The sequence below is a fragment of the Peromyscus californicus genome, unplaced genomic scaffold, assembly GCF_007827085.1.
Source record: "Peromyscus californicus insignis strain IS unplaced genomic scaffold, ASM782708v3 Scaffold_8__1_contigs__length_139910024, whole genome shotgun sequence".
Taxonomy (NCBI): domain Eukaryota; kingdom Metazoa; phylum Chordata; class Mammalia; order Rodentia; family Cricetidae; genus Peromyscus; species Peromyscus californicus.
The window spans coordinates 120,122,294-120,137,876 of record NW_026294606.1 but is presented as its reverse complement, the minus strand read 5'-3'; the positions used below and the strand labels follow the sequence as shown (position 1 = coordinate 120,137,876).

Below are 15,583 nucleotides of genomic sequence, written 5' to 3'. Positions count from 1 at the left end.
GCCCCCTTCCCATGCTGTAAATGAGCCAGAATGGGCAGATTGTGCTATAGTAACAAATAGCCTGTTGCTGGAGGACCTGAGTTTGGATCCCTAGTATCCACTTAGAACACCAGGAGCCATGGTGTACATCTGTCATTCTAATGCTGGGGAGGTGGAGACAGGCCCATCCCTGGAGCTCACTGGCCAGCTAGCCTAGCCAATCAATGAGAGACCCTGTCAATGAGTGATTAAGGAAGATACCTGACCGTGACCTCTGGCTTTTGCACACATATGCACACAGGTGCACATATATCTGCATGTACACATGCACACACCCACAGGAATGAGCATGTTACCTCCCCATGCTTGAAGGCCTGAACAGCACAGTGGTCTGAGGCTAGCCTATCCATAGGCTTTTCCTTGAGGACTCCGCCTAAAGCTGAGGGAACAAGTCAGTTTAAACTTTATAGGGAGGGGCAAGTGTAAGTCCTGTGCTGAGGAGTCAGCGTGGTACGAGGAAAGCCAGTACAGTCCTGAGCAGTGTCAGTGTGTGTTTGTACATTAGTGGGTGGGATTTGTCTGAATACCCCATTCCCATGGCTCCAGTAGAATTGCCTTTTGTAGACTATTCTGGGCACTAGCATTATAGTCGTGAATCAAATTGTCGTGGCTCGTGTGTTCATAAAACTTAGTGTATTCACTTCCAGAGAGGTGAATTTTCTTTTAGGTGAGTGTGTTGAACAAGAAGTAGTTTGCCAGTAATTGGAAGGAGTTCAGTCAGATAGTTAAGGTCACATGTGCGTGTGTACACACACACACACACACACACACACACACACACACACACACACACACACACACACAGAGCCAGACAGACACTGCAGCCTAGAGGCTTACATTCTGGGCTGACATTTACCAGTGTGACTTGGGGCAAGCTTTCACAGTACCTGGCCGCTTCAGTGTGTATCTGTGAACTGGAGCTGATAGTGTGTGTAAAGGCCTGAGAAATGAGCCAATCTGGGTGAGTCCAAAACCTGGCGTGGAGTAAACACTTGACAGAAGACAATAATCAGTTCGTGAATAAAATCATGTTTTCTGCAAAGCCAAAGGATGCAAGAAAGATCGAAGGTGGGGCAGTGTGGGCACAGGAAGCCTGGGAATTCAAAGGCCAAATTATTCTCACTTTTTGTTCATGCTGAAGATTATTAGTAGTTAGAGCTCCAACCTGCCAGTGCTCTTCCGAGAGTCTCCTGTCATTGGTTTTGTGGAAATTTTTCCTTTAGACTGGCAAGATATGAACGCTACTTGGAAAAGCCACGAGGCTTTTTAGTTTCTTCCTGGACTCTTAGAAAGAAAACAGATTTTTGGAAATAATGAGATGATAGTCATCCATAACCATTTCTCTCTTTGGTTTTGTTTTAGTGGCAGCTGAAATACCCTAAACTGGTCCTCCGGGAAGCTGGCAGTATATCCGAAGAGCTGCATAAAGAGGTCCCTGAGGCCTTCCTCATGCTGCATAAGCATGGCTGCTTGTTCCGGGACCTGGTTAGGATCCAAGGCAAAGATGTGCTCACCCCAATGTCTCGCATCCTCATCGGGGACCCGGGCTGCACCTACAAGTACCTGAACACCAGACTCTTCACCGTGCCCTGGCCAGTGCCGGGCTGCACCATCAACTACACAGACGCTGAGATCGCTGCTGCGTGTCAGACCTTCCTCAAGCTGAATGACTACCTGCAGGGTGAGACCGTCCAGGCCTTGGAAGAACTGGCCGTCAAAGAGAAGGCTAACGAAGATGCTGTGCCACTGTGCATGGCAGAGTTCCCCAGGGTTGGCATGGGGTCATCCTGTGATGATGAAGTGGACATTAAGAGCAGAGCAGCCTACAACGTGACTTTGCTGAACTTCATGGATCCGCAGAAAATGCCGTATCTGAAAGAGGAGCCTTATTTCGGCATGGGGAAAATGGCGGTGAGCTGGCATCATGACGAGAACCTGGTGGACAGGTCCGCTGTGGCGGTGTACAGCTATAGCTGTGAAGGTACAGTCTGCTCAGGGTGGGGTGGGGGGAAGCATGCCCGATAGCAGTGTGACCAGAGTCACCTAGGCATACATGCACACACAGGTGTTTGCGTGTTGGGTGTCCTTTCCTTCCCACCCTGTCTCAGTAGTATGTCTGCAGAGCACCCCTCTTCCCCATCTGAAGGCTCCCTGGCTCGTTGTTCCACTGTGTGCAGAATATTTCTGCATGTAAGCACTACTGTCATTTTGCTTTGCCATCGCCCAGGAGAGCAGCAGTCGGATCCGTACAGCCCATTGCCGTTCTTTACTGCTCAGAGTAGGCTGTTCAGTCACCACAATTAGCTTGCTGAGAAAGCCAGGCAAACAGGAACCTGTCAAGTCTTCCCCGGTTCTCACAGGTGTACATTCTTGCCTTGCCAAAGCGCTTTATTATGCCTGACATCACTCTCGCTGGTCGGGATCTGTCAGGTGTGGGCCTGCTCTTGGCCTCCTATCGTGTTTTATAAGACCCTCCTTGGCAGAAGCAGTTAAGTGGCTTCTAGAGGCAGACGGTCCGGTTTCCCTGCCTTTTCTAAGGTTCCGATGCCTTGGAGCAGAGAGCTGTAGATTGATTGCCAACTGGGTGACCTCCCAGCTTCTCCTGCTGCTCCGTTTCTATTCAGCTAGGGTCCCCAAGAGCTTCTCAGAACAGGAGTACAGAAAGGTCCTGAGTATGTGGAGCACAGCAGGACCACCGACTCTTTGTTACCTGATTATTAGACAAAGGAATGCAAGAATTCCCTTGTAAAACTAGAATACTAAGCCATTTGAGAGAATGAACTGGAACTTTTAAGGTCATTGTTTTCTGACAATTGCAGTTTCTTTATTGATTTTTGTTTGTTGTTACTTGTTTTTTGTTTGCTTAAATGGCTATTTTGGAAAAGTGACTTAAGAGCAAAAAAAAAGTCCATCTCATGGCACTCTTAAATTCTTTATTTTTCTAGTCTCAAAAATTTCCCCAGGATAACTAATATCTTTTCTAAATTGACCTTGGGCTTTCAGTTCAAAACAAGGAACAAGTTGAGTGCTTAGAAATTTCACCGGTTTCCTTGGCATTCGGAACAGTGGTGGCAACCTAAAATCCCTGCAAGTCATTCAGTGCTGTCCTAGAGGGAAGAGCCAAGGTCCTCTGATCCTGACTATGTCCTGCTGGGCATTTGAGAGCTCCACAGGGAACAATGGAGCCTGCCTCAGCGCACACACGTAGCACCGCAGGCTCAGGCGTGATAGCACTGTGGGCACACAGCTGCCTCTGTGCTCCGCCCTGCTGCCCTCTTCCCAGACTGCAGTTTAATGTTCCATTGTACCTCCCTTTCATGGGTGATCAAGAAGGGAATTTAAAATTGTAACCAGTAGCATCTAGGAAGCATCTGTGATTGCGAGTAGTTAAGACCGGTAAAGAGTAAAAATGCAAACTGTATATACATAGAATTATTGGGCTAGTGGAATGGCTTGGGGTAGTAAAGGTGCTTGTTGCTAAGCCAGAGTTCAGTCCCTGGGACCCACATGGTGAAAAGGAGAGAACTGACTCCTGCAAATTGCCTTCTGACCCCCATATACAGGCTGAGGTGCACATGCACGCAGACACACACACACACACACACACACACACACACACACACACACATGCACACACACATGCACATGCACACACACACACACAGAGTAAATCATAAAATCATAACAAAAAACTTTTAAAGAAGTATTTTTACGTGCAATTGCTAGCTGGGAGAGAGGCTTGCAGGATTCCAGTCTGTAAGAGCAGTGCGATTCCTTTGTTCTCCTCATCTCCGAGATGGCCAGACTCTATCAAATAATAGTGACAGTGCTCAGGGGTTCTTCCCTGAGCACCTGCTGTGGCCAGACACTTGAAGTACTTCGAATGTTTTAGCCAGGTTCATCGAGTTCACAATACACAGTGAATAAAGTAGACGCGAAGGACTGTAATGCTCCATGGAAGGCTGTTTTGATCGATGGCCACCCACATATATGAGGTTAGCTTTAGATACTTGTAATGGATCTGAAATTTTTCTATTAGCTGGTGACTTTGTAATGTCACAGCACAGTGAGTTACTAACTAATACATGTGAACAAGCCTGTGGTCCCATCTGCCTTGCAGGACTAGCATATCCAATTCTGTCCGTATCGCTGGGTAATGATCATAAATGACTGCATGGGTTACGTGTTTACCAGGTTACCTTTTCGGTATCGCTGGGTAATGATCATAAATGACTGCATGGGTTACGTGTTTACCAGGTTACCTTTCTCTTTTTCTGTTTTAGTGTGTATTCCTTCTATTTATTAAAAAGAAAGTTACTGCAAAACTCTATGCTGTGCCAAGTGGGCAGTTGCTTCATGGACCTCGTATTAAACTGTCTCTTGAGTGCACCAAGAGGCCGAATGAAGTGACTGCCTGCACCGTCTGTGCTTGGCGGTTTTCACTCAGCGTTTTTCCTACAGGGATAAAAATCCCAAGGACCTAATTCTCAGAATGCATCTCCATTGTTAAGGGATGCACAGCCATCCTTGTACTGTTCGTATTTAACAGATGAGGAAGCTGGGCACTTGTTGGCAGCTAGTAGGAGCAGGGCTCGATACCTTTGGCCTCACAGGGTGGATTCCTAAGCTGTGTGACTTACGGGCGTACATTTCCTATCTGAGCAGTTAGCTGCTCCAGGGATGTGGGCTTTTAAAATCTTGGAGTGTCCAGTTTCTAGAGCGGTTAAGGGAATATTCTGCTGGCCTGCCTTTCTGGTACTGATACCTTCTCTTCTCTCTTCTTCTGTACTTCTCCTCCATGCTTATACTCTCCAGCACACACACTGGGGACTGGAGTGGGTGGATGAGTATAGTCTGTGAAGTGGAGCCTTCTCTACCTTCTCTGTGTCTGTGTAGTTTAGAGTCAGGTGGTATGCAAAGCAAGTGCCTTGAAATGTCCCAGCAGTGACAAATGATGTGTGTAGCTCTGGTCTCTTTACATCTATCTCTGCTAGAACTGTGGTAAGGGTGGACTTTAAGAGAGCCTTTGGGTTCAAGTCCTGCATAGGGTTCAATAGGGCTAGAGAGGCTACAGCGTGTAGAAACTTTAAAGGCTGGACTATTTTCCATGGTCTTTAAAGTGTTCAGTGCTGAAGATGTGGGACATTGCTAAAGAGTCTGGACACATGGGGCACCAAGGACATGTCCCATCTCTCCATGTCTTGAAAGGCTGCAGTTAGCTGTGCTGTTGAGATTGTAATTGTGGAGTGATGCCACTTTGGAACTGGATAAGACTCTTGGAATCCTTTGGTTCTAGCCTCCAAGTGGAGGCAGGAAATACCTCCACAGGGCTGCAGTTATGTAGTGAGGGCACCAGTCAGAGAGTGAGGCTTACCTATGCAGTGTTTTCCAAGGTGCACTGGGAGCTCAGATCAGAGATGATTATTTTCTGCTGAACTTAAATGAGCTGCAGCTTAAGGTCTTTGTGGATTGGCTCTCACTCCGTTTTCCCAGGGACCCTTCTGTAGATTTATAATGAGCTGATCATTGCTCTGTGGTCTATTTTCATGAGTAGAAGCCATTGAGAAGTAATTTGTATAGGATATGTGTAATTATAGTCTAAATTTATTGGACTTCACATGCATTTCTAGCTAATAGATATCTCTAGAAGGAAGATTGAAATGGTACAATTTTTAATCAGGAATGGCTTGAGGGAACCGTATGTAAATAGGCAGAGTATTTGATTTTCGTATATTCCAGGCTCAGTGGCAATTGCTCGTTACTCCTACTTATAAAAAATGAATTTTAGCAGGGAAGGCATTAAAACTCATAGTTAATATTGTCCAACACCTTGTTCTATGATTGGAACACCTTTGAAGATGCCACTCAGACTTAACGTTTGGTTACCATTTTGTGCATGCAAGCCTGTGTGCGTGCATGCGTGTGGGGGGGCATGTGTGCATGAGTGCATGCGTGTGTGGTGCATGTGGGTGGTACATGCACAAGAGTGTACAGTGCATATGGAGAGTAGAGCAGGGCTGGACATTTTCCTCTATCACTCTCCCTCTTGCTGCCACGAGACAAGGTCTATCAGTGAGCTGGAGTCTCATCGCCCCCAATGCTGGGGTTACACAGTTACATGGTCACTAGGGGTTTGAACTCAGGTCCTAATGTTTGTAGAATAAGCATTCTTATCCACTGAGCCATCTGCCCATCCCCTTATTACCACTTTTGGTTCTTTTCTTTCTTTTTGGTCTGGAAAGCGCAATTCCCTGTCATATTGTCGTTATAGGAAAATTGATCCATAAATTTTTGACTAGTGCCCAGGTTAATGGTTTCTCCTCATTAGTTTCTGAATTTCTCCATAAAGGCCAAGGAGGCTAATCCATGTGTTCTTGTCCAAATGTGTGACAGTCTGGAAAGTAAAGTCTCTGCAGTAACTTCCTTAGGACTTCAGGGCTCCTATTTGAGGCTTTGATTGGGGAAAGACTAGGAAATTATCAAGTGCTGTGGATATCACTCTGTATGCTGTGAATGTGTTGCTCTGGTTGGTTAATAAATAAAAGTGCTGATTGGCCAGTAGCCAGATGGGAAGTATACACGGGACAAAGAGAGAGGAGAATTCTGGGAACAAGAAGGATGAGTCAGGAGTTGCCAGCCAGACACAAAGGAAGCAAGATGTAAAGATACCAGTAAGCCATGAGCCATGTGACAAGGAATAGATTTATAGAAATAAGTTAATTTAATATGTAAGATCTAACTAGCAAGAAGCCTGAGACATTAGGCCATACAGTTTTAATTAATATAAGCCTCTGTGTGTTTATGTGGGTCTGAGTGGCTGTGGGCCTGGGCAGGACTGGAGAAACTCTAGCTACAATCAAGTGTTCACCCAGTAGTCAGTATACATCTCCTGTTTGCAAAGCAATCATCTAGTAGTTCAGCATGCAGCCGTGAGCAAGACAGATCCCTGCCTCTGTTGAGGATGTGGAGGGCAAAGGGTAGGCCTTTGCCTGTTACCATACAAAGAACCAGGCTTGAACCTTGAGTGAGACAGGAGTAGAAGGGAAGCAATGCTGAGAACAGGAGAGACGAGGGGGTTGCCATAGTAACCCAGACAATGGGACATATTAGAACAGGCAGAATTGGTGACAATGTTAGGATAGTATCCAAATGAGAATAGCAGGTCGTTGGTGCCTGTGAGGGAGAAGACCAGCAGTGGGGTCCCTGGTCAAGAGAAGGCCAAGGCAGCAAGGGTGGAGAGGTCTCTGTCCTAGAAGCTTTAGTTAGGTTAAATGCCATGCAGTAGTCTCCATATGTTGTTATGCTCTAATACCCTTGTGAAACCATCACTACAGTCAAGGTACCCTGACCCCAGGAGTGGCTTTGTGTCCTTGATGAGTCCTTGTTGTTGTCTTTGGGTATCCACACATCTGCTTTCTGTCACTAGTTGTCATTCTCTAAAATTTACACAAGTGAAATTAGGTATATGCTCTTTTAATTTTTTTTGCTCTGACTTCATTCACTTAGCATAATTATTTTGAGGTTTATTCATATTTTTTGTGTATCAGTAGTTTAGTCTCATTTTGCTATCTTTTCTATTAAGGTATAGTTGTATGCATGTTGAATTGTTACATAATTATTTTAAGCATACCATTCAGTCAATGACATTAAACTCATTCATGTTTTTGTGGGTCACCACTGTCCATCTCCAGAATGTTTTATTACCCAGAATGTTTTATTATCCAGAATGTTTTATTATCCAGAATGTTTTGTCTCTCTTCCCTCATCCCCTCGTAACTACTGTTCTACTGTCCATCTTTATGGATTTTGATAGAGTGCCTCAGTTGTAAAAACAAAATTCCTATGAGGTTACAGCTGGCCTGTTCACCTGTCAGCCACAAAGAGGAATGTTTGCTGAGCTTTGAGAGACCAGAGACCTGAGCTTTGAGAGACCATAGACCTGTACATAGGCCCCTACAGCTGCATCAATTCCTCATTCTCAAGCCCCTCATCCACCTCTATAGAAAGTCCCAGCTAGAGTTTTCCCCTGGCAGACCCCTCCATTTTCTTGGGAGATAGAGGTTGCCTCTTGCTGTGTATGCTAATGACCACAATCTCATCTGTTGAGGTCAGACTCTGGTCTCTTCCCTGCCTTTGTCTGCTCACTCTGCACTCCAAAATCTAACAGATTTAACTACTCTAGGTGTCTTGTGTAAGTAAAATCAAGGATATATTTGTCCTTTTGTGTCTACTTACTTTATTGAACATACCTAATGACTGTTTGTTAGAGTATGTTTCAGAATTCCATTCTTAATTATGCCCAAGTACTGTGCTACTTCAGTGTGTGTGTGTAGTGTGTGTGTGTGTGTGTGTGTGTGTGTTTGCCACATATATACATATGGTATATATCACTGTTCTGGTAAGTTTTGATTCTTCTTTTTAGACAAGGTCTTCCTATGTACCCTTAGCTGGCCTGGAACTTTACATGTAGACCAGGCTAGTCACAGACTTACAGAAATCTTCCTGCTTCTGTCTAGAGTGCTAGAATTAAAGGTGTGTGCCACCATGCCCAGCACCCTGGGTAGTTTTTATTGTCACCTTTACACAGCCTATATATGCCTGGAAGGGAGACCCTCAATTGAGGATCTGCCTAATCAAATCATATTGGCCTGTGGTCATGACTATGGGGAATTTCCTTGATTGCTATGATGGAGGAGGGCCCACCCCATCCCTAGCCAGGTGGTCCTGTGTTGTATAGGAAAGCTAGCTAAGCTTAAATCAGAGAGAGCCAGTCAGCAAGCAGCATTTGTCCATCATCTCTGCTTTAGTTCTCACTTGAGTTCTGGCTCCGACTTCCTCAGTGGTGGACTGTGACCTGGAAGTGTAAGCCAAGAGAAATCCCTGCCCCACAAGTTGCTTTTGGCCATGGTCTGTGTCCCAATGACAGAAAGCAAACTAGAATGCTCACGTTTTGCTTATCCACTCCCTTACTGATAGTTATGTAGGTTGTTTCCATCTTTGGTTTGTGAATAATGCTCTCAATATTTCTAAGTTTGTGCTTTTACTCTTCCATGTCTGTTGTGTACACAGAAGTGGAACTGTTGAATCAACTGATAATTCTGTGTTGGTGTTTTGAGGAACTCCATTCTGTTTTGTACTACAACTGCACTGTCTTACGTTTCCACCAATCACTTTGCTATCCAGACTTGCTGTTGTTTGACAGTAGCCATTTCTAGTGGGGATGAGTATACTGGTTTTATGTGCACTTCCCTGGTGAACAGGGGATATGGAGCATTGTTTCTGTGCCATTCTCCATCCAGGCATCTTTAGGGAAGCATCTATACAGTCTGCTCATTTCTCATTGGAGTTTTATCAGATTGCATTAGTTTTCTCCTTGCTGTGAAGGACTACCTTGGCTCACAGGGTGTAGCTGTCATGGAAAGAAAGGTGTGGTAGCAAGAGCCTGAGCAGATGAGGAAGCAGAGTCAGGTAAGGAAGTGAAGCCCATCCTGGAGTGATGTACTTTCTCCAGGGAGGCTCCCCCTCCTGAGAGTCCCACAACCTCCTAAAACAGCACCAGTCAGAGTTCTTTATGTATCCCAGGTAGCAATACTTCATCCAGTATGTGAGCTGAAATTATTTACTCCAAAGATGGATCTATTTTTTAATGCTGTCTTGATGCAGTTAGGAAAGGCAAGGTGGACAAGTTGGAGTGGAAAGATTTCATTGTCTGTGATACTAATTGGACACTTTAATCCTGTACTATTGATTGACAATTTATACTAATTAGTTGTCGGACCTTAGGCAAGTTACCTGAATTCTTTGTGGCTCCATTTTTTTTTTTCATTCATAAAATGATACTAAGAACAGAATGTGCCTTAGGACTGCGAGAATGTAGCATCTGATAGATATTTTCAGTTTTTACTAAATTATTGCAGTCATATAACTTAAAAAAACTCAAAGATTTCTGTAAGAAAGTTGTTAAAAGAAAACTATAGTTATCCACACCTTGCCTCTCTGTGCTCATTCCCCAGTGGGGTCATTTCTACTCTCTCAGGCATGTTTTGGGATGCCTCAGCATATTCTTTTTGTGTTATTGGTTGGTTTCCTGATTTGGAAGGTGAAGATTTACTTTGTTCTCTCTTCTGCCCCTCTGCCTACACAGACAGGCTCCTGAATTCCCCTTGCCCCTCCTGTTTGAGATGTGCTATCATTTTGGTTGCACTGGTACTCAACTTTCCCAGTAATCATGTCCATGAAAATGCCGTTAACACATCTAATAATCTGTGCTCAGTTTACCTTTTTAACTTCTCAGCATCTCCTGTGTTAATGTGAATCCTGCCTTTTCTGTTTGCATAGTTTTCTATGTATTTAAGACCAGTTAAATCCTACACCCACTGTCTCCCACCTGTCTGAATCTCTCTTCAGCACATGTAGAATCATTAGCTCTTTGTCAGTTTCATATTACAGTGACGTCGTCCAGAATCATCTATCTGCTCTGGTTGTGACTGGCCACCTTCTGTACCTGGTGGCAGCTGTCCCCCGGTTGCGACTGGCCACCTTCTGTACCTGGTGGCAGCTGTCCCCCTGTAACTTCTGCAGCATGGTGCAGAGGGTTATTTTGTCTTGTTTGATTCTCCCGACCCCTCACTCTCACTCACCCCTTACTTGTTCTCTAGCCCTGGTGGAAGGTGTTCTCCAAATACACTAGAGGAAAGGTTCTTAGGAAGTAACTACATTTTTAAATATTGCATTTCTCTCTCTCTGTCTCTCTCTTGTGTGTGCATGCAGCATGGTGTGTGTGTGGAGGTCAGAGAATATCTTGCAGAAGTCAGTTCTCTCCTTTCACCATATGGATCCTGAGGACTGAACTCAGCTTGTCAGTCTTCATGACAAGTAAAGCTTCTCCCTCACCCAGGTTGTAAATTTTTGACTTTGAAGGTCTAAAAATTATTTTCATTCTACCTTGAATTGTGTATTTACTTTGGGTATGGAAATCATGATAGGAAATAATTTTTCCTTAGTATTTTTAGGATGCAACATCACTATCTTGTATTTTCTATTCATATTGATAGTTGTGGCTTTTTTATTCATTTATTTCACCTTTTTACTGGTACCACAGTGGTATTTTTTTCATCTGTCATATTTCTATTTTATAGGCCTTTCAACCCAGAAGCATATGTCCTTTAATTTTGAACATTTTCTTGAATTAACTTTATTAATCATTTATTTCCTTCTCTCCAGCTTTCTCTTTTCTGGAATCCATATGAAGGTTGTTGAGGCTTCTGTTTACTTACTTTCAATAGTTTTGAATAATTTACATCTACTCTGTGAGACTTTCTTAACATCCAACTTACCAAGTTAGAAAAAAAGATTGACAATAAATGTCATAAATACACACACAGCTTGATGAATTGTTCCTAAGTCAAAATATACCCATCCATCTAGCACCCATGTGCATCCCAGCAATGCCCCTTCTCTCTAGTAAGCACTTCCTAACTTGAAAAATCTACATTAGTTCTCTGCATGTTTGGAAATGAGTCGGCTCCTTAAAGGTGCGGTCTGTGCCTTGATCTTTCTTTGGTAGTAGTTTGCTCATGTTAGCTTACCTGCTTCATGTAAAAAGTACTAACTACTCAGGCCCAGAGCGCTATGGCACCAATGCTGTGATCGGTCCTTCCCTTCCTGGCTGTTCTGGAGCTCATGGTTTCTAAACGACTGCCCCTGGCCTTTGTGGATGTCCTTTGAGTGTCTTTGAACCTAGATACATCTTTGTCTGTGTATTTGGTTTGTCCACCAGTCTGGTTCTTATCTTCTGAGTTACAACAAGTTTCTTGGAAGTGTCTCGGTCTTCTGTGTGCCTGCAGAGGTTATGCAGGGCTTTACAGCCTCCACTGTTAACAGGCATGGGTTTGGAGACTGTATGTGGGGTGCTGCCTTCCTTTTCTGGTTTCCTACTTTATTCAAGTAATGTAATTTTGAAGCCTTCGCCAAGGGCCCCCAAAGCAGTTTTTCTCTACTTTTCCCACCCTCCCCCCAAATCCATGAAATGTAATCTAATGAGGTTTTCCTATGTATGTGAATATTTTTATCTTAAACTTTTTCTTCCCAAATGCTTACTCTGAAAGCTGACAGAACTAGGCATCATGTTGAAGGGTTTCAGGTTTTTCTGTAAAGAATTTCAATATTTTGCCTGAAATCGCAGAAAACTTATAATTAATTTTACAATTTATCTCTGCCAAGGGACTTCATTTGGCCTGAATTATTTGTTTAAAGTAAAGGAGAACTTCTTACCTATTGTGAACTGGGATTGATTAGCTTTTTTTTTTTTCCTGTTCAGACTTTCCAGAATCCTTCATTTCTTCAGACCATTCATTCTTTGCTCAGTGGCTGAGAAAGGAGTCACAGAAGGCTATTTTAAGTTGTAAATTTGTGACTTGGAGGCGTTCCCTTCTCTTAGGGTATGGTCCCTCTGTGATGGTTCCTAAAGGCTCTGCAGTATGAGCTGCCTGCCCATTTGCCATTCATTTGGGATCCTGTACAGAAAATAAACACCAAGTCTACACACAGAGGCTTGACCTTGGGGGTCATTCTGAAAAGCAGAGCCAACTTTTGAGGAAGCCATCAGTGTCTTGTCACTGCTTCCATGGAAGGTTCCTTGTGATGCTACACAAAACACTCTGTGTCCAGGACTTTACCCACCTTTATCGTTCCAACTCTTAGCAGTACATGTTGTTCATATGACACTTTCAGCCAAGAGTATGTGCTTACCCAGCCATACCATTTTCCTCCTTGGGAGTTGGGGGTCTTCCCAGCTCTCATGTTTGGGTTTCTCTTCTGTTACACCCCAGACCCTGCAGTGTCATAGCTCAGGACTAGATGTCATTAGTCTCCCTCCACCAGCTGCCATCTTTTACTTGTAGTTTCTTCTGCCTTATAACCTGTGGCATTGGGCTGACGGTGCTGTGGTGGAACACTTGCCTAGCATACACAAGGCCTCTCCAAAACAGTCTTGATTTGAATTAGAAGAGATTTCTAGATTGAGTTCAAGGTAATTGTCAAAGTAATTACACAGATAGATGTAGACGGAAGTTTCCGTCCCACCATCAACTCCCAAATACCTGACAGCTGCTTCTCAAATTACAACACAGAGGCTTGTCTTAATTATAAATGCTTGGTCAGTAGTTCAGGCTTATTACTAACTAGCTCTTACACTTAAATTAACCCATAATTCTTATCTATGTTTAGCCACATAGCTTGGTACCTTTTCTCAGTACAACATTCTCATCTTGCTTCCTCTGCATCTGCCTGGTGACTCCTGACACCATCCTTCCTCTTCCTGGCGTTCTTAGTTTGATCACCCTGCCTGTACTTCCTGCCTGGCTATTGGCCTATCAATGTTTTATTAAACCAATTTGAGTGACAAATCTTTACAGTGTATAAGAGGATTATTCCACATAATTTTTCCCCTTTTTTGTCTAATTAAAAAGGAGAGTTTTAACTTTAACACAGTAAGATTATATACAACAAAAACAATTATTAAGTAAGAATTACAATAACAATATCTAATCCATTTGCATTTGTCAAAATTAGCAGAAAAATTATCTATCGTCTCTTGGTGAGTCTAAAGTTTTGTATCTCATTTACTTTCTATTATAACTAAGGAAAACTATAATTATAACTATTTAGTCTTCAGCTCCATCAAAGACTCCAGACGGGTGAAATGTTACCTAATGGCAGGGACATCAGGCTTCCTGGACAGTCACCCAAAGTTCCTCTGCGACACTGGGGCATCCAACTCTGCCCTGCAGGCCTAGCATATCTAACAGACTTTCCTGTGAAACAGGAAATTCTGAAGGGCTGTCCTACCTTGTCTTGGCAAAGTTCAGCAGTCTCATTTATTGCATCCTGCTGGTCCAGTTTGGACAGTAACTGACGGCAGTTGAGGCAAGGGCAGTTTCTCTGCCCACCTGGCTAGCCTTTGCCATAAAGAAAACAAGCTTCATATGGAGTGTCTTTGGTGCCCATCATCCTCTTTGAAGTAATTGGTGCTGCTGGGAGCAGACATGTCTCACTGTCAAGAAAAGTTTAAGTTCTTAAAATACTTTAAATGCTATATTCTGTAGGTCTTTGAAGTGTTTGAAGATTGCCTATATATCTGAAATATATCTCTGTATGACCATGAAAACATATCTACCATGACTATAAGTTTACTATTATAGATGACTATTAACCTGTATTTAATTATATATTACATTTTTAAATGAGCTGCATAAACATAATACCCTAAACAAGAGTAGAAATATACATACAGTTTAACAAAATTAACTTTAAATTTGTATCAGTAAACCAAAATCCATGCTAATGTAAAATATGCAAGATTAATAGTTGCTTTTTGGATTAAAGTAGATTCAATAATCTACCCTTTTATCCTGTAATTTCTATATCCCCCTTTTCTTTTTATAATGATATCCCTGAATCTAATCTCCTTTGTTCAGCTTTTTTCCTGACTATTACCAATAACAACTTATAACTAACCCCCTGAACAATGACAAATATCCATAATTTATTTTTGGGAATGTGGACATAGTTCTCTAGACTACTTCCTGTTGATTGGGGGCACTGATGATCTTTGGGGAACCCTGATAAAATTCAAGATAATGGTTAAGTCTTGGCTAGAGTAGTCTGTGAAGCTGGATCATCTCAACCAGTAGCCTTGAAGCTGTTCTGGGTGCAGAACTCAGAGGAAACTGCAATATTGGCACTTTGAAACATTGGACCATCTGGGCCATTGGTTCCCGTCAGAGATTTTTCAGGGGGTCTTCCTTAATCAATCCTTATTTTTCTTAATCCAGAATGAATCTACAGCATCTCATTTCCTGTGGAAACAAAAGCATAACCTCTTCTCCAAAGTAACACGTTTTGACTTAAATTTTGAAGTCAAGGCATTTTCAAAATATATAGGGTGGATTAATCCAACAACATTTATAATCAAATGTCTCTTAGTAGCTGTTGCTCCTTCCTCAACAGTCATACAATTCAAAGGTAACACAATAACATGCAGTAGCCAGATTCTCTGTGCATTTTCTATCTTTATATGGCTTTTTTAAAAAAATAGTACTTTACTCTATTTTTAAGGACTTTATTATTTTAAAATTATATATTTCTTTTTTATGATTGTCTATACCTTCTCTTTACTCTCCTAAGCATATATATATATATATATATATATATATATATATATATATATATATATATATATTTTTTTTTTGGATTTTTCAAGACAAGGTTTCTCTGTGTAGCTTTGCGCCTTTCCTGGAACTCGCTTTGGAGACCAGGCTGGCCTCGAACTCACAGAGATCCGCCTGCCTCTGCCTCCCGAGTACTGGGATTAAAGGCGTGTGCCACCACTGCCTGGCGCCTTTGTAATTTTTATACACACTGTGAACTATTTAGAGTTTTTTTTCTCCATCTGAATCTGTCTTTACTGCATTTCACTATCTTTTTCTGACCACATAAATCTTTAAATTGCTAAGCAGTGTGGCTTGGACTAAATCAGCTGGCT

The 15,583-nt window shown here is 42.7% G+C and overlaps 1 protein-coding gene across 1 annotated transcript in view; it reads left to right on the top strand.

Annotated features, from left to right (window-relative positions):
* The window catches only part of Fto (FTO alpha-ketoglutarate dependent dioxygenase), a 366,039-nt gene that overhangs the window by 106,449 nt on the left and 244,007 nt on the right, over window positions 1-15,583 (top strand). Inside the window, exon 3 of the mRNA XM_052727800.1 lies at window positions 1,402-2,020. Within this exon, the coding sequence (XP_052583760.1) occupies window positions 1,402-2,020 (619 nt within the window). The remainder of the gene's footprint in view (window positions 1-1,401; window positions 2,021-15,583) is intronic.